Genomic DNA, 22,856 nt, shown 5'->3' on the forward strand with positions numbered 1-22,856 from the left:
CCTTCCTGTCTGAGGCAGGGGCTTGGACTCGATGATTTGCTGAGGTCCCTTCCAACCCTAATATCTATGAATCTATGCTCTGCTATCCTGGAAGAACCCAGGAGCTCCCAGTGATGGGCACTTGAGGCGTCCTTAGGCAGAGTGGTGATAAGGAACAGGGCAGCTGCCACCAGCAGTGACTGGTTCTCAGGAGATTTCTGAGTGCAAATAATAATAGCGGTAGTGCCAGGCCCCCTTTGGGCAGTGGTATCAGGGAGGCCAAGGGTTGTGTGGGCTAAGGTAGTGATTTGCAACCAGGGCACCACAGCACCTTGGGGTTCCTTGACATCCTTCCAAGAGTATCCCAGGGTGCCACACAGTGTCAGTACTGTTAGGTTTGCAAACAAAGTTCACCAGATAAAGTCAGAGATTTCAAATAGGAATCCAGAGTTAAGGCCTTTTTGCGTTCTTTGCAGTAGAAAACTGCTCTGTTATTTTTCTGTAATCAAAAACAGAGTGAAAACTAAGATCTTGCATTTCCCAAGAGGGGCCTTGAGTCTAAAAAGGTTGAGACCCACTGGGTTATGGGCACCAAGTTCCCTTTTCTCAGCCTCTAGTGGGATCCTTTCAGGGTAGAGCTGAGACACACCAGCATGGGACAGTGTGGCAAGAAGGTATATGCTGGGTTTTGGCCCAGGCTGTCCTGTGGTATCATTGAGCAGAGGCTTCCACCCCCAGGACATGCACACACCATAAGACACATAGCGGGGGACACACCGAAGGATCCATAAACCACGCACAGGCATATACAGTCGCGTGAACACTCCCAATAGGTGACACACACCTGCACAACCCACGAACACAGACTCGCACAGAACTGCACACAGTAACACAGACATCACTGAAACAGAAGCACATCTGGCATCCACTCATCCCCTGCACTTCCTTTGCAAGCAAACACACACACCCCTCCCAGGCCTCCTCACTAGCTAGAAGAGGATTGTCATGATTGGCATTGCCTCCTGGGAGCTGCAGCAACGAGGCTAAGCGGCCTGCCCCTCTCCAGTACTAGTAGGAAACCCAGAGCTCTGCTAGAGCAACTTTCAGACTCAGGGCTCCTGGAGGCACTTTCTAGAGCAGTGACTCATAGCAATGACTGTGCAGCAGCTGTTCTGCACTGGCAAACAGTTCGTACTCAGCCTGGCGTGGTGTGGGGCAAGATGAGCCTTCTCACCCTCACACGGACCCTGGAGGGGAGCAGAGCAAACAGTCTCCATCCCCCAGGAAGGAAAAGACAGTTATACTGGGGTGCAAGCGGTGCATGATCTGGAGAGGAATGGTGCTGGGAACAGAGAAGGAGATGGGAATAAGGGGTGGAGGGGATGGGGAAGATTTGGGAATGAGGGAAAGTGAATAGAAAAAAGAATTCCATTTTGCCAGCCCAGCTGGGCAGCCCTCAGGACTGCATCTCATGCCAGGTTGTGGTGGGCCTCTGTAAGCGTGTCTATATGCCTGATCACCTGGCTCTCAGTTCCCTCTGCTTTGCCTTTCCTCCCCTTCTCACAGGCCATGTAGTCTCTACGTATCTATCCAACCTGCTCCTTTTTGTGATGGTTCTTTGCCCCTGGGCTGCATGGGTTAGAGATGCTCTTGGTCTTGTTATTGGCACCTAGTGGATCTCTGGGAATATGGGGAAGTGCAGGCTGGGTGGTGGCATGTGAAGTCGTGGACACAGCTCGATCCCCAGCTGTTCGGGTTCCTGTCACACTCCGTGGACTAACCTGGGCTGTCCCAGGGTAGGCAAGGGTGTTGCAGGAGGGCCCAACCACCAGCTCCTACAGGCTGCAGTTCTTCTGCACATTCCCTTTGACACAGAAAACCATGCAGCATCTCTGTGTCAGCTGAGCCCCACTTTGCATTGAAAGTACCTTCCAGCTGAGACATTCCACGTGCTGGGGGGATAATGAATCAAACCTCCCCCAGGTGAGAGGTTTTCCCTCCAGAAGGAGAAACCAAGGCACAGAGAGGCAAGAGAGGTACCTATATAGTGGAGGCCTCCATTATGCCCCTTGACCTTAGCAGTTAGCCAATATCTGGGTGTCTCCATTAAGAAAGCTATTTCTCAGGTGTAGTGCTGCTTATGTACACTCAAAGCCTGAACCCAGTAGGAACAGACAACTGCAGGCCGCTTCCTGCTCACAGTGTCCAAATTGAACTCTCCAGGCAGTCCTGTGTTACAGTGAGCTCTGCCTCAGCTCCCTCACAAAGTGAGTACACTCACAACTGCTTCTTCAGCTGCCTCCTGACATTTCTGGTGCACCTTGGACAGTAACCAATCAGTCAGGTTGCCCCTTTCAGTGCATCTGAACTGTGGTGACTGCAGATCATGCAGCCAGACCCAAGTTAGCTGTAAGCTGGCTCACTGGGGTTCTGCTTGCAGTGTGGCAGTGGCAGCACAGAGCTCAGGGTTGGCTAACCACCTGAGTATTCAGGGCTCTGCAGCCGGTGCTGAGCTGCTTAGTGCCACAGGTACACTTCTTAGCACCACCCGTGCTGCCTAGTTTAAAACTAGCTCAGATACAGCTACATGACCAGCAGAGCACCTGCATTATGAACATAGCCAATGTGTGTAGTCAGGCCCATGGCTTAATTGCTGGTTGGGTTTGCATGAAGTTTGCCTTGAGCAGTGACTTCCGTTATCTCCAACTATCTCACACTGTGAAGGAATTTAACTGCTTCTTCTACATCATAGATTTTTTAACCTGTGGTACACATACCTTTGCGGGTACGTGAGACACAGGCAGGGGGTACATGGGAACCCCAACACTTTCTCTCTCTTGCCCTCTTTTTTCTCTCTGTCTCATTCCTTCCGCATCTCAAAACTATGGCAAGCATTGTAATTCCCCAGTAATAATTTCGTATGCTGCACTTTACACAGCACTGGGTTCAGCCCTCCTAGCTTTGGCCAACATCACCTCTAGCCCAGGTACATACTTGAGTTGTGCATCCCTGGTATAAAAGGTGGCAACCCTACCCACATCAGATCAGACATCTTGTCATATCACGGCCTTATATACACAGCCCTTCTTCCAACACATGGCACACATTAGTCTGTAAATATAAAATCCCCTGGAAAATTGAGTGTTGGGGTACTTATTAAAATTTTCAGAAGTTAGGGGGTACTTGCTACTTAAAAGGTTGAGAAACACTTCTACATAGGCTGATTGAAGGATGGCTAGCACGGTCATCAGCTTGGCCAGCTCCATGATAGTCTATTGAACAAAGACATGCTCAATAACACAGCCCACCATAGCAGGAAACCCAACTCCTAGTTCCCTGTATGGCCCACTAGGCCACGGTGCCAGCAAGACAGGCTACACAGGAACTACTTGTCCTGGCAAAATCTAGGTAGCCTGTGGGTTATGGCACTTCAGGGTTGGCTGCTGCTCCCCTGGATGGAAGCAGAGGGATTCCTTCCTGTCTGCAATTCTGCGTGAGCAACGACCTGCTAGTCACTGCCAGATAAGGGTGGAGGGTTGTAACTAGTACCATATTTCCTCATATACAACACATCTTTTTTTTCCCCAAAACCTGCTGCTAGCAATCAGAGCATGCGTTATATGTGAGAAATATGATAAAAGCACTTTCTACTGCTTACCAGGCACATGATTCACAGGGAGCAAAATGGTGAGAAGTCTTGATTCTGTAGCTGCTGCTATTCCAGTTACTACAAGGAGTGCATCTTTTTTTTTTCATTCTACCTTTCAAAACCAGGGCATGTTGTATAGAAGAAAATACAGTATATCTATAGCCCGTGGGTTGGTTCAAGATGCCCACCAGCCCTTAGACTCTACTGGAGTGTGAAGGCAGGATTCTGCACTGTCCTGACTCTTCATTCCCCATGAGAAGAGATGCAGGAGGTGGCAGGGAGCTTCCATGTGACATATACACTAGTTCCTTGCATCAGTCATCCCCCAGCCAGCCAGCCAGCCAGACTCTGCCCCTTGCAGCATATAGCAGGGCAAAAACAAGCTAGTGCTTGGTTGGGCTGCCAAAAGCCACCTCCTGATCTTACACCAGTGGAGAAATGCAGTCACACCCACCCTCTTGATTTACACTACCTCAACCCCAATCCAGATCTGGCCCCTCACACTTGTTGGGCAGAGCTGTTCTGGATCCACAGCAGCCAGTGAAGGGTTGGAGGATGGGGAATCTCATTTCTCAGCCTTCTCTGCTGGGTTTGGGGGAGGCGAGGAAGGGGGAAGGGATGCGAGGGACTCTCCATGTCTTTCCCACAGCAGCAGGCAGCCCTTGTGCATTGTCAGGCAGATTACAGTGCCACCCCACAATTCTGGCCCCTCTCAGTGCCAATCTCCTTTGGCGTGTGGTGGGGGGAGATGGATGGCGTCTGCCTTTGATAATATTTCACACTGTGTTAGCTCATTTGAGAGCAATTTCCCTAATTTCACACAGGGCTGTACATCCCTCCAGACCCCATGTGGGGGGTGGAGAAAAGAGGTGTGTGCTGGGAACATACACATGCTAGCTGCCACCAGGGAGCCATTTCTGCAGAACATTGCTTATGGTGGCAGGACAGGGTAGCCCCAGGGCTGGAGAGTAATCTCAGGGAGAACAAGGAAAGAGAGAGTCACTCCATTAATGCCAGCAGCGTTGTTCCAGATCTATACCGGCGCAATGCAGGTCAGTATCTAGCTCATCTCAGCTCACGGTAGCTTATACACAGGGCTTGGCTGGACAGGTCAACCCTACAGGTGAAATTTCAGTCCAAGTCTCGTAGGTGGCCATTGAAAACAACTCCAATAATGTCAGTGGAGTGAGTCCCAATTTATACTGGAATAATGGGGAGCACAAGCTGCTCTTTGGCAGGGGAGTAGGGAGCATCTTTTGGCTCTGAGCACTCACAGCTGACATGTATGGAGTTGTGTCTAATTCTTTCCTTGCTGGGACCAAGTGATCCCAGTTTTCCAAAGGGGATGTCTCCATTTGATGACCAGATCTTGTGTTTGACCCCTCATGTTGTATTGGCCCAGAAAGCAGTGTTTGATGGGCCTAGTGCTACCCAGGGCACCAGCAGGAGAGTGATGCACTCCTGCAGCTGCCTGAGTATAAAGGTCGGGCCCTGAAGATTCAGGGGCTACAGGATAGGGAGAGAAAGGAAACGGAGGTTCCTCTGGCACCTCTCACACTGGCATGACCCCAAGAGCTTTGTAGAGGAACTCATCACATGTTGGAGTGAGGGTGTGTGGTATACAGGAATCACACCAGCCCACAGGGGCTTGAAAAGGAGTCATCTCTGAACCTTTGTCAGCTCCGTCCAAGACTTCCTGTTACCCTTTTAATTACCCACACCCAGCCCAACACCCATCTTCCCTTTCCAGCCAAAGCCAAACAGCAACTCTTACGACACAGCTTTTTTATTAACCTGCAATTACATATATGTGCAAGTTACCTACTAACTCAACTCATTCACAGCACTCGCTTCATCTCTGAGATTCCTTTACTGTCATTTGCACCGGTGGTCTCCCTTGAAATATCAGTACTGCTGTTGTCAGGGAACAAGCCATCCATTGGTTCTGTGTCCTGGGGTATAGTGGCATTAACCGTTGTGACTGTTGTCTGAGACCTCAGTTGAAAGGGCTAATTTATGCTCCTTGGTTCCAGAAGGTGTTGCCTTTTTCTTCTCAGTATGTTTGCATGGGGTGACAATGTCACAAGACCATAGACAGCCACCATTTATAACCATTGATTTCTAACCTATATGCTCATGGCCTCGCAGTTATGAAATGGTGGCACTTCCCAGGACTTCAAATCATATTGGGTTTTTTCATTTTGGTTTATCTGGCTCTATACTTACAAAAAACGAGGTTCCTCTGTCCTCTGCTTCTAACTTTACAGGCATTTTACTTTTCAGTTTCCTGATAAACAAAAGGTCTGCAGGTGACTAGCATGTTTCTTTGGTGTGCCTGTAATCTGGATCCTTGTTCAGTGGGTGTTTTATTACTTTAACACCATTTTCCACCAACCCAGGGCAAGTGGCTGAAATTCATGCCCAACAAACTAGCCCATTATTAGATGCCATGATGCTCAGAAACAGTTTGAACATGTACACTATTTAGATGCAGTATTTTCTAGTAAGGATATCTCAGGAAAGCAAGTGTAATAGCCTCAAATAAGTATGTACTTTTATTTTTAGTCACCCTGGACAATAAATACCTACTTTTCTCTCATGGGTTGTTTTTCACATTTTATCTGTTATGTGTAGTCGAGTGGTTTTCAGCCTGTGGTCCATGGACCCCTGGGTGTCCACAAAATGTCTAAGGAGTCTGTAAAAGATTGTTACGATCAATCAAAAGTATGTGAATATCCACACATACAATTCAAAGGGCTCCACACCTCCATTTGAAAATTTTTAGGGGTCTGCAAATGAAAAAAGGTTGAAAACCACTGATGTAGTCTGTGGCTAGAAGCAGGAAGTATAGAATGACAAAAGCAAAACAAGGAAGGAGGCACTGCCAGGATTGGTGACATGAAAACTATGTGGAGGCTGAAAATGAGGTGGCATTCCCTAATGGAGAATCCTAAAGGATGGGTTTTATCTCTTACTCAGGGATAGGCCTGGTGTGGGGTTGATGCTGAGGGGGACAGGCCTCCAGTCCAGACTCTATGAATGAAGGTGTCAGTGATTCCTCACACAGGGTCTAGGAAAGTGATTGGCACTGAGGTGGAGAAGAACCATATATCTTGGCTCCTTGGCATTCAGGGTTTGGGAATGCTGTGGGTAGTATCTCTCAGTGCTCAGCAGTGACTTGGCAAAGAGGGTTTTTGGAGACCCATCCATCCAGAGGCTGATAGGAGCATGTGGCCTGAGGTATATCAGGGGATGTGAACGAAGTGGAGGGGACACATTCAGGATGCCTGAGGGGCTCTCCAATGACATACTCAGCCTTTGGGCTCACTGTGAGCATGACATGCAGGGGATCACTGAGGGCCAGAGGTCCCATGATGTGCTGGATGCCAGGTGCCCAAGGCTGGGGCTCTGGGGAAAGGGGATGATCCCTGCTCTCATATCCCAATGCAGGCTTCTCCCCAACATGCCCCATCAGCCCAGGGCATCTGCAGCTGCTTGTTCTGCCTCTGGGAACATTGCCCAGTTGTCCTCAGTTGCAATAGGCAGAGGCAGCGGGGATGGGGAGGAGAAGGTGGGCTTCCCCGTGCCAGTGGGGGACCCCACTGAGCCAAACATCCCCCGTTACCCTGGGCACAGAAGAGAGCAGAGAGGCTGCAGGTGACAAAGTGGAACCAGGAATCGTAAAAATTCCCCTCAGTGTCAGTTTGACTAATTTGTTAGTCTTATCGCTGGCAGGATCTGATGTGCCCGTCACAGGCACAGGCCATAAAACTAATGTAGTGAGGAAGCAGCCCCGCATAATGATGGGTACGGCTCGCCGCCTGGAACAGGCATTAGCTTTATGAACCAGGGGGTAATTTAAAGGAAATATTTGTCATTGGGCTCGGGTGGAGGAGAAGTTCACAGGAAACTTTGTGACTGTCGCTGGCATGGCCTTGGCTTGTGGTGCTGGTGGGGTCACTATTGGGGTGGAAGGGCATCTCAGGGCTCTGTTGAGGTAAATAGTCACTTCACACCCCCTCTGGCACTTGGCTAATTCATTAGATTAACCCTTTCTCAGGCCTTACCTCTCCCCCTGAAGGGCTCAGCAGAGATAGTAAATATAGGGCCTCAGGAGCAGAAAGAACTGATTTAACTTAGAGCCTCCTGCAGCTCTGCCAGTGCCCTGCATTCCCAACCTAAAGTCCCTTGGATTTAGATACAGTGATGCAGGAGTATGAGCCACAGCCCAAAGCTGAAGCAGGCTGGAAGCTCTAGTAGAAACCCAGCAGCACTGAGGTTGGTGCTGAGAAGCAGCCTTGATCCCTGTCTTTTATCTTCTGTCTCTGTAAATCATTTAACATGCACTTCTCATAGCAAATCCACTAAAGACCTGGTCCAATACAGCTACCCTGATGTATTGCCTTGTTCTCCCCCACAGCTGCATTAAGGCACTCCACTACTGAGAGCTGCAGTCCCCCTGTAACAGCCTCAGCCCAGGGTGGGTAGGTGGGGTCCCACCTGCAAAAAGGGAGGTCAGGCATCAAAGCCACTGTCAACCAACAGGATTGTCTTGCATGGGATGGGATCTAAACAACCTTTGCTTTGCAAGGTCCACAGCCTCACACCTCTGTATTGTTCCCTGGCTCCATACAATTCTGTCCATGCATCTTCATTCTGACCTGCAGCTCGCCCTGTTATCCTGGCCCTGTTCTGCTCACAGACAGCTCTGCTTGTGCACCTGAGTCCTGATCTACAGCCCCTCTCCTATTCTAGCCCTAATGTCCTGTCCTGTACTGCTCTGGCAATGCACCTCCAGTTGGAATCAATGTTCCTCCCCTTTCACAAGTAAGCAGCAGTCAATAGCAAGAGGCCAGTGCCACTGGGAGCCGCTGTAGGAAGTCACTTGTGGTCAGGAGGGACTCCAGGGTGGCAAAGGAGTACTTCATGCACACTCATCTGGAGACCTGAGTGAAACCCTACAGGCAACTCTCCATCTGAGCCACTAGAGATTAAACTAGCAGCCTGCTAATTCCCTGCTCTCTGCAGCTGCCTCTGAGTCCCCTGTTTACCCAGACACCTCTCCCTTGCAGGGCAGATTTTCCTTCCTCTGCTGCAACCAGTAATACCGATCACCCACATGCAGAGAGCCAAGTGGCACCCGGCCCACAAGGGGGTGCACAGTTGGGATACCGTGTATGTGCATGCGATTGTGTCAGGTGGTGCAGGAGAGATGATTGATGGAAGACGCCACTGTCCTCTCATCTGTCATTCTGATGAGCCGAAGGAGCTTTAATTGACCTTAATAGCCATCAAATGACATCAACAACTTCTACTAATATGCAGATCAATTAGTGAGATGGATTGGCAGGAGCCAGGTTTTGAGAGGCAGCCCATGAGCAGTGCAGGCAAGCAGAGAGGTAGTGTCTTCAGCAGCTTTCCTCCATGGATTCCTGTTCAGAAAGGCAGCCGTTCCTGGGGTGAAGGGTAGCTGTACCCAGCCCACAGTAACACAGCTCTTGATGCTTCAGGTAGCATGTAGCAATAAGGGATGTGGATCCCTTCCCTCCCCCATAATTAAGCTGCTGGAGCAGTACTGCGGGGTGGCCCTTTGAGGCAATGGGCTGGCCCACTTCTAGGTCCGTCCCTTCTGGGCTATATAAGAAGGGAAACAGGGTGAGTCCTGACTGCCAGGGAAGTTGGAGATGTGCTGGACAGCTCCTAGACGGCTGCTGTAGGAGCAGAGGACTGAGACTACAGAATATGGTGGAGAAAGCTGAGGGACTGTGGACTGAAGCAGAGGAGACCAGGATGGGGAGAGGGGTTGTTGATGTCCTGCATGGAGGATGAGAGACCAGCCTGTGGGGAGGTTCAGGTTCAGAGTCCCATCTCTTACCCAGGACCAGCTCTGGTAGGTACTAGGACTCCAGTAGGGCAGGGCTGGCTTCCTGAGAGGGGGTTGAGTGTCCAGCTCCCAAAACCTGTAGATCCCTAAAGATTCAGGTGGCTCTTAAGGGGGAGTGACTGGAACTTGTATGTCTGGCTTTGTGCCCTAATTTAAAGCTTCTGAAGATGGCTTTTGTGCTCCACCCTGACCTACTTGCACTGTTTGTTAGCTGGGTGCACTTCATTCTGCTGGGACTATGAAACTAGCCTGTGTTTCACATATGTCCTTGGGGCATTTCATGTTAGTGAGCAGCTGCTATTAGTGGGATGAGTCAAACAGGTTTGACCAGACTAAACTTTCCAACCAAGAAATGAGCTTTCATTGGAAAGACGATTTGTTTGAGGTTGCGTGCTTGTGTTTGTATGGTTCTGTGTATGTGTGTGCATGTGCATCAGGGTGCGAGTATAGGTGTGCATGTGGGTTTTTTTTCTTTTTTTCTTTTTTATCCAATAGGAGAAATAACATTCTGGACCTACCTCAGCATCCAGTAGAGGCATTTGGGCTTGCAGCCAGGGGTGGATTAGAAATGGATTAGAGCCAGGTCCGAACCAAACAAGCCCAGACCAAGAGCACTCATGTGCATTATTTGTCAGCCAGGTCAGAGGTTTGGCCTTTCTGCCCTCAGCATCAGAAGCCCAGACCTCATCTAAAGGGCATATCTCTTCAACTCTGACTTGTGATTCTCAGCCATGGCACCCTGGGGTGCCTTAAGAATCTTTCAGAGCTGCCATGAGATGCCCACAATGTGAGCACTGTGAGGCAGCCAAACATGATTCACAAGATAAACCCAGAAATTTCAAGTAAGTATCCACAGTAAAAAGCATTCTGCCCTGCTGTGGTCTTTCTGAGTTGTTTGCGACAGGAAAACTATTCTATTTTTCTGTAGTCAAAAATCAAGTGAAACTGAAGAGCTGGCATTTTCCAAAGGAGGCCTTGAGACTAAAAAGTCTGAGAACCCCTGACCTAGAACCTGCATAACCAGCCCCTAGAGGGCACCTAAACTGGGATATCACACATGAGCCTAACGTGAAGGAAACTGAAGTTCTGAATCCAAGCCATCTATTTCATGCAAGCACTTGTATTATTTTTTCTAAACTCCTTACACTGGGCTGGAAGGATCCCCTGGAAACTGTGCTGGACCAAGCACTCTAGTGCTATATGGTGCTATCTTGCCCTATACAATGGGCAGAGAGCTAGCCACCCAAAGCACCTTGCACTTTTGCCATTTCCATTGAGCCATGATCTGCCTGTGGCTGCTAATTTCCCATCCAGACAGGGCAGTCCTGAGGCTCTGTGACCAAACAGGAGCTGCACTGGATGTGTTAAATGAATGCATGAGCCTAAAACAAATGCAGAATATGGGGAAGGGCTGGGATTTTTGCTTGGGTAAAATACTGAATTTTAGAAATGTGCTTGAGGCGCAAAGATCCACCCTGGCATCTGGATATGTGGGGTTTGAGACCTGAGTTTTCCTGACATTTGTTGTGAGTGGGGGGTCAGTGCTGCAGTTGGTCTGGCCCCATCTCTGCCAGGCCATCTATGCTGCTGCAAAAAGGGAAGCAGAGATGGGTTCAAAAGTTGAGTACTAGTGGAAGCTGAACAGCCAGAGCTGCCTCCCCTGGGTGCTGGGCCTTGCTGCATATCCCCTGGCAATGCACAGTTATAACAGGCCTGACCAGCCACTGAACCGCAGCTGAATTGGACCAAATGTCTAAGATAAAGATACTCATCTGTCTCCCTTACCCCCGGGATGCTGGCGAGTGCAGAATGCAGGCTGGCCTGCCTTTGCACTTGTAATGTCCCCTGTCTGCATTGCCAGGTTTGCTTGAGGGAGCCAGGCCCACCCCTGTTTCCTCTGATTGGGCCAGGGTCATGGCCTCAGCACAAAGAGGGGATAGCAGGTGGCTTGGTTAGCAGGGAGCTCCCACTTTCAGAAACCAGCAGGCAGCATCTCTTTTGCCAGCCTTCTCCTTTACTCTGGCTTTAGGATTGTGAGGCTTTAAGCTCAGACCTCTGGACTGAGTCAGTGCATTATGGGATGGCTGAATATCTACGCCCTGTTGGCTCTGGATTTAGGAGCCAGAGGCCTTGTTCCCACCCCCAGACCAACCACAACCTTTCCCTTCAGTAATAGGCAAATTTATTGATACACAGTGATAACAGAAAAGAAGCAATACAAACAACCAATCAATTCTATATACGTACCAAATCCTAGGGTACAGAGTCATCAGAGTCAAAGTACATCTGGCCAGGATGCAGTCTTCACTCTGAGGCTGTTTCTTAGGTGCCAGCATGTCAGCAGTCTGGAAGTGGGATGCTGAGGCCCGGTGGGGTGTATGAGAGGGGTTGGTGGTATGCCCTCTGTCCATGGTGGCCTCGGGGACCCTTCAGGGGACAGGAACAGGGACGGGGACCCCTCTCAGGGAGGAGGAGGAATGGGGAGGGACGCTTTGTTATTCTCAAGTCTCTGCTTTTGTATTCTCCTTCCCTCCCAATGACTCCTGATGACTCTTATCCCTGGCTATCTCTGGTTGGTTTTCTCTCTGTGGTCACACTGTCCACATACTGTGTCGTCAGCACATTCCAAGCTCGTCACATGCACACCTACTCATTTTTTTTTTCCGGACCTTCTCCTAATTTGGTCTGTTCCCACAAAACTGGGACTCACGCCCTTCCACTCTGAGGCCTTGTTAGCTGGTGCTAATTATCTCATGTTATGGGATAGTATGGTATACACTTCCAGTTCCCAGACTATTTTCTATACTATGTCTCCTTGTTGTGCTAGAAAACCTGTCTGCCTTGAAAGCTGTGAGAAACTTTGTGTGTGAGACCCAAGCTTTTTAGAAATCAATTAATCCCTGATGGCCATCTTACACAATTTTAATACGTATATTTATACCTATAAGCCACTTCCCACAAAACAAACCTTTAGAAACCATTTCTAAGCCAACACTTGTAATAGTAAGGTCACAGGGTAGAAAATTGTATGCCAGAGATAGGACCCCTGCCTGCCTGGTACTGCCCTCCAGCAGAGAAGGGTCTCTGGAAGGTAAGGCCAGCCCTGGCACCCTAGTCTGACCGTGTCTCTTTTAGAGCTGCAGGCGAGGTCCCCCCTCCATGTATGTCCTTCACAAGCAGCCTCTCTAGGGCCACAGGCATAGGTGTGAAAACACAGGGGCCTTCCTCTGGCTTTGAGGCCTACACAAGTCATTGGAGCTGCCTGCATGTCCTGTGCTTGGGCTCTGAAGAGAACATTGTCAGAGGAGGAAGCTTGTCCCTGCTGCCCATGGGCTGGCCTGCTGGAGTAATGACCACAGGCTGACTGTTTTCTCCCCAGCCAGCAAGTTCTTGGCCAGGTAGGGTCACACCCACTTTCCCTCTTTCAGGGTGACATGATGGTTATTAGTGATCTTGGTGGGAGAGATTGCTGGGTCCTCGCAGAGTAGCTCCTGTGGCCTGGAGTGGGTGTGACTCCCAGCCGTGGCTTAACCCCTGTTAGAAGGTGGCTTGTCCTCTCCAGCCCTGGCCAGAAACAAGCCCAGGAAGCAGGGAGCTGTGAGAAAGGGAGGCAGATCCCACCTCCTCCTCCTTACTGCCTCTCCCCATAACCCTGATGAAGTCAATGATCCTCTCAGTTAATCCTGGCACTAATCCCTGGGAGCTGGGGAGAGATTAGAGGATGATGTTCTCTCTCTGCCTTTGCAGAGGGGTTGCCCTTTGAGCAGAGAGGCGGCTTTGCTCTGGGATGAGGGCAAGTGCATTAGATCCAGCCAAGGCCTGAGGGAGAAGATTGCTTCCCCACAATGGGTGTTATCCATCCCATTGCTGCCTGCCTCCCACTCCTCCTCCCCAGGGGCCCCAGCCTCTCCTTCTGCTTTGTGGACCTGTCCTTACCATCTAGAGCCAGAAATGTATGAAGCTGGGGCAAGCTCCCTGTAAGTTGGGGATGGAGAGGTGTTTTTGCTGTTCCCGTTAAATGAGGGCTTTTGGCAAGTATGATCTGATATCCCAGAGCACACTTATGCTCACATACATCTTCCTATTCCTCATCTTAGTCCTTTGTCTCTTCCAAGCTGATTCTCTGCCCCATCTCTTGGACACCCTGCCCACCCTTCTGTGTTAGGAGACCCCTTGGTTCTCCTCAGACCACCTCCAGATGATCTCTCCCTTCCTATTCCTGTAACAGCCTAGTGATTTAGCTGGCAAGAGCCTGTCCAGGTACCCCATTGTTCCGATACATGGGGCAGTATTCAAGGCAAGATCTTGGGCCCTTTGAAGTCCATGGAATTTTTGCCAGGACACCAGACTGGGTTTTCAAAATCCATTCCAGCCAGGTCCACAAATCCATGCCCCTTCTGTTAGATGACTGGGGAGGTAGGCTGTATCTTCTCTTGTACCCAATGCTGACCTTTCCCACTTGGTTAACAGTCACTTAAAGATACTGGACTGGGTAACTGCTCTTCCTGGAGCAGATCACAACAGTGGCCCTTACTCCCATGGGGCAGGGATGGGGTCTAGCTTCCATTCGGGTTAGTAGCAGCCATCCATCATTTCCCTTCTGCTGCAGTCCCTGCCTATTAACTGTCTAACCGCATTGCTCCTTGTTTTTCAGATGAATCGCCCCATCCAGGTGAAACCAGCGGACAGCGAGGGCAGAGGAGGTAATTGTCTTTTTAATACATATGTCATGTTAACCCTTCCCTGGCCAGCTTTGACTTGGAGGTGGGTGGTTCAATGGCTTGTACAGGCAGTGAGAGGAAAGAGACTTGGACTCCACCACCCAGCGCATTTGTGTGGATTTGTACAGGAGGAAATGGAATGTTCCTCATCTGTACCTTCATCGTGGTGCAGTGATGCAGAAACCCTTCTAAGCACTTGTTTGCAGTACTTCCTAGTACCTATGAAGTATATGCAATGTGCCCTTCAAATATAAAAGGACTGCTGGTGAAATCTAGGTACATCATGTTAAGGTTTTGTTATCATTTAAGAATGCAAGTGTTGTCTGTACCATATTAAGTTGTATAGGTGCAGATTTAGTTGCACTGGTGCTGTAAGAAAGGCTATACAGAGTAGACACTCCAGCATGCAAAGAAGTCTTTGCAGAGCACATTCTGTTACAAATTTAACAATGAGCATGGTATCATCTTGTGAGAATGGTAAAGGGCCAGGTCTAAACACACAACTCTTACAGGAGCTACACGGGTGCTACTTGTGCTGTATGACGCATGTGCTACATGTGCTTCAGATAAGGTCTGGAGAGAGAGAGCAGGCACTTGAGGTTGTTTGTAGGGATCAACGTGGGATCTTAAATTGGGAGACTTCATTGCTTGAGTTTAAGAAGCAGGCCTCAGATTTTTTAAGGTATTTTGGTGCCTAACCCCAACTAAAAATCTAACTTGTGCCCATTAGCCAAGAGGCAATTGCAGACTAAAGGTATATCTATTTCAGGTTGATCCAGGGAGTTGCCCTTAACTTGTCCAGATCATGTGAGCCACCTGTCCCTTGTCTATACTCCTTTCCTGCAAGTTTGTACCAGGCACACAGGGACAGACAAGTAGTGGATAGACCGAGTTCTAGAAGGGCTCCTCTCACGCCCATGTAGGACTCAATGTACCCATTACTTGTGTGTCCTCATGTGCTTGACTCTGATTACAGGCAGTAGAGACAAGATATAGGATATAGAATGGCCTGAAGTCAGGGGCTGGCAGACTTCTTGGCCTACATCCTATAGGGCTTAAGTGAAACTAGAGGGAAGTGCAGCTGGTGGGAGGAGACTGGTGGAAGAGGTTGGGTTGGGGTGGCCTCTGGCTCTGATTCTCAGAAGAGCTTCCAGGGGAGGGGTTGGGCAGGACTGCCCCTGTGGTAAAGGGGGAAGCTAAGGAGTTTCTAATGTGGATGGCTGGTGGGTTTGGACTAGAGAGCAGGGCTGGCAGTGGTCTCAAATTTCGGTGTAAGATGTACTAGTATTCTAATTAATCAGTGTATGTAATTCAGCCTCTGCCTTAGCCTGGGTTGTATTAGCCAGAGTAAGCTTGTTTTGAAACCCTGGCAAGCTTTCCTGCCCTTCCCTCACACACTGAATGAAGATGCTCTCATTTATCACTATCAAACAGAACCAGCTGTTAGCTGCATCTGGCACTAACTTCCTCTGGCTATAACCTGAGTTTGGCTGGCCCCTGCCCTCTATGATGCTCCAGGGCATGGGGCCTTCTGATCATCAAATCAGGCTCTGACAGCTCAGTGCAACATCGGAGTCCATTTTGCTTTTACACCAGGTGGTTTTATACTGGCTTTTGCAGAAAGCTTACTTTCATTCCAGCATTCAGCTTCATCTTTGCTGTCTAGCTGAGTGGAAACCCTGGACATACACATGCTATAGGTGACTGACAGTATAGAAGTGCTATAGGTAACCTAGAGTGCCCAAGGGCTAGAGGAAATATGCTGTGGCTGCTCTACAGGTCCTCAAGGGTCACAGGAACCGCACCGGCAGCACTGTGCTAAAGAGGCTCAAGAAGAAATTAGTCTTCAAGTGCCAGAGGGGACTGTGGAGACCTAGTGGGTCAGGGCTCTGGACACTCATCAGGCCTCAGCTTGCACAGTTCGAGGGCCTGGAGGTAGGCATGTGAGTGGAGAGATGCAAGACCCCAGGCAGGGCTGGAGTGGGCAGAGGCTGTAGAAGTCACTGAGGGAGCTGGCTTCCTCCTTTGCTGCAAGATGATGAGTTTGAATCCTCTGGGAGAAGGAGAAGTACCTATGTGGCATTGCTCCAGCATGTCCCCTTCTTCCCCTGGGCCTACCACACACTTCTCAACAGGGTCCACCAGTCACTCATCCAGCTCGGTAACCCAGAACCACAGACTTAGCCTCCCTTCTCTGCCTCACTTGGCCCTCTGAAAAGCATAGACTGTCCTTAGGCCCATGTTCCACAAAGAGCCAAGATCTGTAAAGCACAGGGAAACTCCTAAGAAATGCCTGTGTCCTCAGGCATGCTTCATGTTCCACCTGCTCCCCTCAGCTCTTTCTGCTCCTCCGTCTCCCAGGGCTGGAGCAAGAATGGGAGCTGTGGGCTGGGTCTCTGCCCTGCCGAGCCCCCATCTCCTGCCCAGTCCCAGGCAGTGATTTATGTGGCAAGCACCAGCTGCAGGCGCCGCTCCAGGCTCTCCCAGTATCCTGTAAATCACACTGCTGCCTGGGTGCCCCATTCATTAAGCGCTGTCATGTGGGGAGAGGAGGGCAGGGGAGAAATCCAATCAGCAGAGCTTTGGGGAGCTGCCAGTCCAGTGAAAGAGACACATCGGCGCAGGCACTTCACAGGTGACAAATGATGCCATTCGTCAGCCGGCCATTTACTGCTGGAAACCTAGCAGGGAAGGGAGAGCAGCAGGGCCACAGGGAGTGGGCAGCCCTGTCCAACCCTCTTGGCATTGCCCGCATTCCCACCTGGGACTCAGGAAGGGGCAGGAGGGGATATGAGATCGTTACCCCACGTACTGACAGCACCACACAACGTGCCCTCGCTGGCACACACACATATGCAGTTTCTAAACACACAGGCATATACCACACACCTCACATCATACATACACACACACCCACCCACCGTCAAATACATGTAGCCACTGCATACACGTACATTACACTGTACATGCATACTACCATACACCACTACACGTACCTAAAACCACCCCCTGACACCCTCAGACAACATGCAGACACCACACACAAACTCTACTGGACACATGAACCACACCATCTGTCTGGTAATAGTGAAGTGCTGTTGTAGCCTTGATGGTCCAAGAAATATGCAAGAGGCAAGGATTTTTTGAGTAATATTTTTTCTTGGACCAACTGTATGGTTGGGCTAGACTTAGAGACAAGCTTTAGGGTGCCACACTACCCTTCCTCAGATACTATGTTACCCAAAACCTTGTCTAAATCTCTCCCAACCATGCAGTTGGTCTAATAAAAGGTATCTCCCATGAGCATCTTTGCCCCTCACACCATTGGTCAGCATACCCACAATAATGGGTCTACCCATTGCAGTCAGAGACTACCCATCTGCAGTCTTTGTATACATGCTCCTATGTAACCCATGCAAATGCACAGACTTGACAGAAACATGGACCCCTTCTGCCCAAATAGACACAGACATGTCCTCAGACACATGGACAACCAGTCTGGCATGTGGGGTCACAGTCACACATCCATCTGTACAAATGCTTCCATCTTGGCAATGGGAGAGGAGCTCTCAACCTTGGGAGCAGTAGAGGAACTCAAAACATGAGGCACAGCCCTCTGGCCTTCCTGGGGTTTTGGAAAGCAGCATTACCTCTTCTACCAGAGATCAAAAGGACCTTTCCCTGCCCCACCATCAGAATAAAACCCCCAGGTGTTCCCCCAGTAACTCCCCTTTCAGTGGCAGTGACAATACCCCAGACCATTACTCACCTAACAAGAGTCCCCTTGGGAGCCTCTCCCTATCTGAGTTCTTAGATTGTTTGGTTTCTGGGAGGCCTCAAAACATGCATAAATACTGGGTTTCCATTTACAGTTTGATGCTGCAGAGTCCAGAAGACACACACACACACACTTCACAGAGCTGGGCCCAAAAATGATGCAACCCATGATGTCCAGGTTAGGGGGTCTAATTCAGTCCACTGTAGGGATAGAGGCCAGGTACATATTTGGCTCCAAATGTGGTATAGAACCTCCCTTTCGGTGCTGGATTCAGTTTCCAACCATCTCTGGCTTGGGTTCATCCAAGCCAATTTTCCTGTCCTTGAAATAGCAAAGAAGAAAATCCAAACTTTTTTGAAGGCACCTTCTGGACTTGCAGCAACTCTAAGGGGAAAACTCCAGCAGACTTCCTAGTGATTTCTCCACAGTCCAACTCTCACTGGGGGATTCATGTCTTGTCTAATGAGGGCATGGTGGTGTGGCAGGGAACATGCATATGGAAACATCTTGAATCATAAAGGGCAGGGGATATCAGGGTTGATCTAAGGTGCCTCTGTCACTTCAGCCTTCAGTTAGACCCAATTCCTCTTCCCCAAATGTCAGGGAGCTGTGATTATTGTGTTTGATGCACAGCAAATGCAGAGATAAATGGCATAGGGATCAATAAGAACTTGGCCTTGGCCTGGTTCCCCATTGATTGATGAGCCCGTTCCAGCCTCCGTATCAAATGCAATTATTACCCAAGCAAAAGGCCACTCCACAGCTTTGCAGCTTTGTCCCTCACCCAGGCAATTCCAACAGAGCTGAATGCTACCTTGATGAACAGAATGGGCCTTCCACCCTTCCCAAGAGGATGACAACTTCTCCACTAGGATTGGAGAATATCCAAAGGGTTAGAGGAGCACTTGAGAAGAGCAATGGTCCCGGGGTTTGGAAGCAGGAAGACTAAAGTTCAATTCCAATTTCTGCTGCAGACTTTCTGTGTGATCTTGGGTGCGTCACTTTGGACCAGATACACAAATGTATTACATTCCTAATTCTTATTGATTTTAAAGGGAGTTAGTGCCCTAACTATTTTTGAGGATCTGGGCCCATTGCATCAGTTCCCCATCTCTGTAGTGGTATAATAGTACTTGTCCTAGGTTAGATATCAGGAAAAGGTTTCTCACTGTAAGCCTGGTTAAATGCTTGAATAGATTACTTGGGAAGCATGTGGAATCCTCTTCACTGAAGGCTTTAAAAAAAGTTAGACAAATATGTGTCTGGTTTGGTTTGGGTGAAACTGAGCCTGCCTTGAGCTAGCCTAGAGGACCTCTCAAGGTCCTTTCCAGCCCTGTTTTCTAAGATGCTGTACCCTGGAGAAGTGTCTGAGGTAAAGAAGACCTGGCAGGGATGTGTGTCTATTCGTGAGGCTTAGGAAAGGCCTGGAGCCCCTATCTGCCCTCTGTGTGGTGATATTAAGCACTTCCATCCCTAGAGGCATAGACTCTGTGCCACCATGTTCACATGTAGAGCTGGTCAAAATATCGCAGGAGAAATCATTTGACAGAAAAAAGGCCTCTCTTAAAATTGAGGGGAAATGTCTTTTATTGTAAATGTTCCAATTTTCTGTGGAAAAACCACAGACACAGATTGTCACTCTTTGAGTTGTTCAGCTTGTGTCCTGGGCAAGTAGCCTGATACCTCACATATCAGCAGGGCTCTGAAATGCTTATTGGCCATTTAGAGTCTTGCTTCGGAGGAAGAGACAGAATGATGTCCCAGTGCCTTATAATGCTCTTTATTGGTCTAGCTTGGCCACTGCAGGTCAGACATGACAAGAGAAATCTCTGATACCCCAGTGGTGTCCTCGGTGCAGTTATACATCCCAGAGGAATGGCTGCAAGATGTTACAGACTGGTTCACAAGGATGTGAGCCTGATTTTAGCCATGTGCTTATTTAGTTTGGTTTTATCATAGGAACATAACTAAAGATTTTGAGCTAAGAGAGAAGTAAAAAAAACCAAACCTCATAATGACTCAAGTGATATCTACCCCAATGGTTATTCTAAAGTCATCCTTAAGCCCATACCCCTTGACCATCTACACTACAAACCCCATGCATAATCCAAGCCCACCCCAGGGGATCTGCTGAACTTCAGGGCCTGGGGTCAATCATGTCTTTTTTGCTCCTCACCCTTCCCTCCCTGCACTGTAATGGGATCCCTCTCCCAGTATGCAGAGCTTAATCATAGGAAATCCTCCAGCAGCAGTCCCAGGATTTCCTGTTCTTGACTTCTGGCCTTTCTGCACGGTCCCTTCCTTTCTTTATGACCCCTGTACAAACCAAGCCCAGAAAGACAAACCAGTGATCTACAGACTTATTGCTAGAAGGGCTCCACATGGGAACATGGGATACACCTTTGTGCCTTGCTTGAGAAATAAGCGGCACAAAGTGGCCGACTTTGATGCAGGTTACAAAGAATAGTATATGTGGAAAATGGCAGCTCAGAGAAAAAGAGACCTCCAGGTTGATCCTAAATACCAGTATGGATATACCCTCAGTTGCTGTTTATTCAGAATCTAAGGATGAAAGAAATCAACCAGTTTTGAAAAGCCCAATAGAAATGCACTGGGAAAGAACAATTGGAGTCTATAGAAATGACTTTAACAACTCCATTGCACCAGATTGTGGGTCTCTCTGGAGCCCTTTTTATGCTGCTCCATTTCTCTCTGATCCAGAGCTGCGACTGCAGAAAGAAGGGGAATAGAGCTGTCATTCTTAGGCCATGCTAAAATCACCCATTGCCCTTTGCTGGGCACGAGCTGTAGGAGAAGATGGAGCTTGGGTTGTATGGGAGACTGGTTTTCTGTCAGGGAAGTGAGAAGTGTCTCCCTCCCAGTGGATGTGGGACCTGCTGCTGCTTCCAGATGTAGTGCAGCTGGTTGGGGAAGAGCTGCGTTTTGGGAAGGGAAGAGAAGGGAAGGGCTGGCTCTTGTAGGGCATTGATGTGAGCGTCATGGGGAAATGGAATCTGTTTTCAGAGAACCCTGTGTTGCTGTGGCTGGTGCCTCCTCCTTACTGTGGTCTCCTGCTTTTGGAAGCAGGCCGGGCTCACTCGGGCTGTCTGTATGATGCAGATTACTGTTTATCACTGTGGGCTGCATGCAGCTCTCCTACTTCTGTTCCTAGGTAACTGCTGTTTAATAAAAACCCTAATTAATTAAGACAAAAAAAGCTCCCTAGTGGCTTTGGCATTGCCAAGCCGAAGGGTGGGGAGGGAGGGAAATGCACGGAGAAAGGGAGGCATGAAGCTGAAGCAGTCTGATGTTAATAAATTGAGAGGCCTACAGTGCCCACACCACCCCTTTCCTCCACCCACTTCTCCATCATGACAAGATCCTGACAAACACAGGCCCTGGAACATCTGGGCCGGATTTTACAGGATACCCATTGCTACCCTGGGGCAGCCGTGGAAGGGCGTCATGGTGTAGAGCATCTGCAGGCATGTTGCCTCTCCTCTAGCCAAGGACCCATCAATGCTATTCCCTAGCTTGCCTGGAGATGTCACCCCAGACTGACCCTCATCAATGTACCCACCCTGAGAGCTGGCAAGCTACATCCACAACACTTCCCCAGAGTGACTCGGCCCACCAGTCGCACTTGGGTCTCCCATGTATTGGAGCACTACGCCAACTGTTGTTCATGGCCTCCATACTTCATTTTTATACCTCCCCTGAAAACCAGCAGCTCCGGCGACACAGTGCCCCTTTCCACCAGGCTGAGGACTGGGTTGGGGCTGCAGTATTCCTCATTTTTACTATTTGTTATGCAGTGGCACCCAGAAGCCCGGTTGGGATCTGTTCCCAAGCATGCTAGGCACTGTACAGACACAAAGGACTCATTCCTTGCCTCAAACAGTTTACCATTAAGGGAAGTCTCAGAAGGGAGAGCAACACCTACTGAGTCACCTACCGCACTACTTCTACAAGGAGGTGACAGGGTTGTGTTTGCCGGTGGGCAGACTGCACCTGGGCTATTGCCAGCCCTTCCAAAGGTGACCGCACCTCTCCCCTTCCCAGGTGAGCCCCTGTAAGGCCATCAAATTAGCTCCCCTGACTGCGCATCCCTTCGATTGGGTTGTGTTTCCCTTGGCCTGACTGATTGATCCTGATGACGCCTGATAGAAAATGGCTGTTATCTAAACACAATCTATTTGTTTTCCCTTTCTAGCAGAACGTAGCTAATCCATTGGTGGGAGAGACTGGGGAGACGAACTGAGATCTCACCCCTGCTTGCACTCATTAGAGGCAGTCATGGCACATCCATTTTCAGCTCCTTCCACCCCAGACTCTAGCAGTGTCTCAGGCCGGGTGGCTGCAATGGCAGGGGTGGATGAGCTCTTCTGGACAGCACATTTCAACGGAAGTTTTTCCTCTCCTTCCAAACTGGGAGCAAGGGGCTGCCAGAGCCATCTAGCTGTGATTGGCTGAACTGTGTTATGCAGCTGTGCTGTGGGTTTTTCTCTCCGTGCTTCTCTCTCTTCATCCTGCACACTCTCTGTTGCTCTCCCCCTCCCCTGCTCCTTTGAGTTATTTTCTCCACTTTTTCCAAATATGAGCTGGATTTTTCACTGCTGAACATCCAGGCAGCCTCATGGCCAGCCGTGATTTAGGCCAGCTGCAGATGTGGTCCAGAAAGCCCATTTCCTGTGCACACTTCCAGCTGGAACACCCAGGCACAACTGGTGGACTCATGACTGGTGGGTGATGACCACCAGATCCTAACTCCCTTCCTTCATTGGTTTTACCCCATAGGAACTCCACTGGCTTGAGAGTTGTCCCTCTGGTGTAAGCCTGTCAGGC

At 49.4% G+C, this 22,856-nt stretch overlaps 1 protein-coding gene across 1 annotated transcript in view; it reads left to right on the top strand.

Moving 5' to 3' along the window:
- The window catches only part of CELF6 (CUGBP Elav-like family member 6), a 193,421-nt gene that overhangs the window by 106,478 nt on the left and 64,087 nt on the right, over positions 1 to 22,856 (top strand). Inside the window, exon 3 of the mRNA XM_025214009.1 lies at positions 14,167 to 14,215. Coding sequence (XP_025069794.1) covers positions 14,167 to 14,215 — 49 coding nt within the window. The remainder of the gene's footprint in view (positions 1 to 14,166; positions 14,216 to 22,856) is intronic.

This window comes from Alligator sinensis, unplaced genomic scaffold (assembly GCF_000455745.1).
Source record: "Alligator sinensis unplaced genomic scaffold, ASM45574v1 scaffold971_1, whole genome shotgun sequence".
In the NCBI taxonomy this organism is placed as follows: domain Eukaryota; kingdom Metazoa; phylum Chordata; order Crocodylia; family Alligatoridae; genus Alligator; species Alligator sinensis.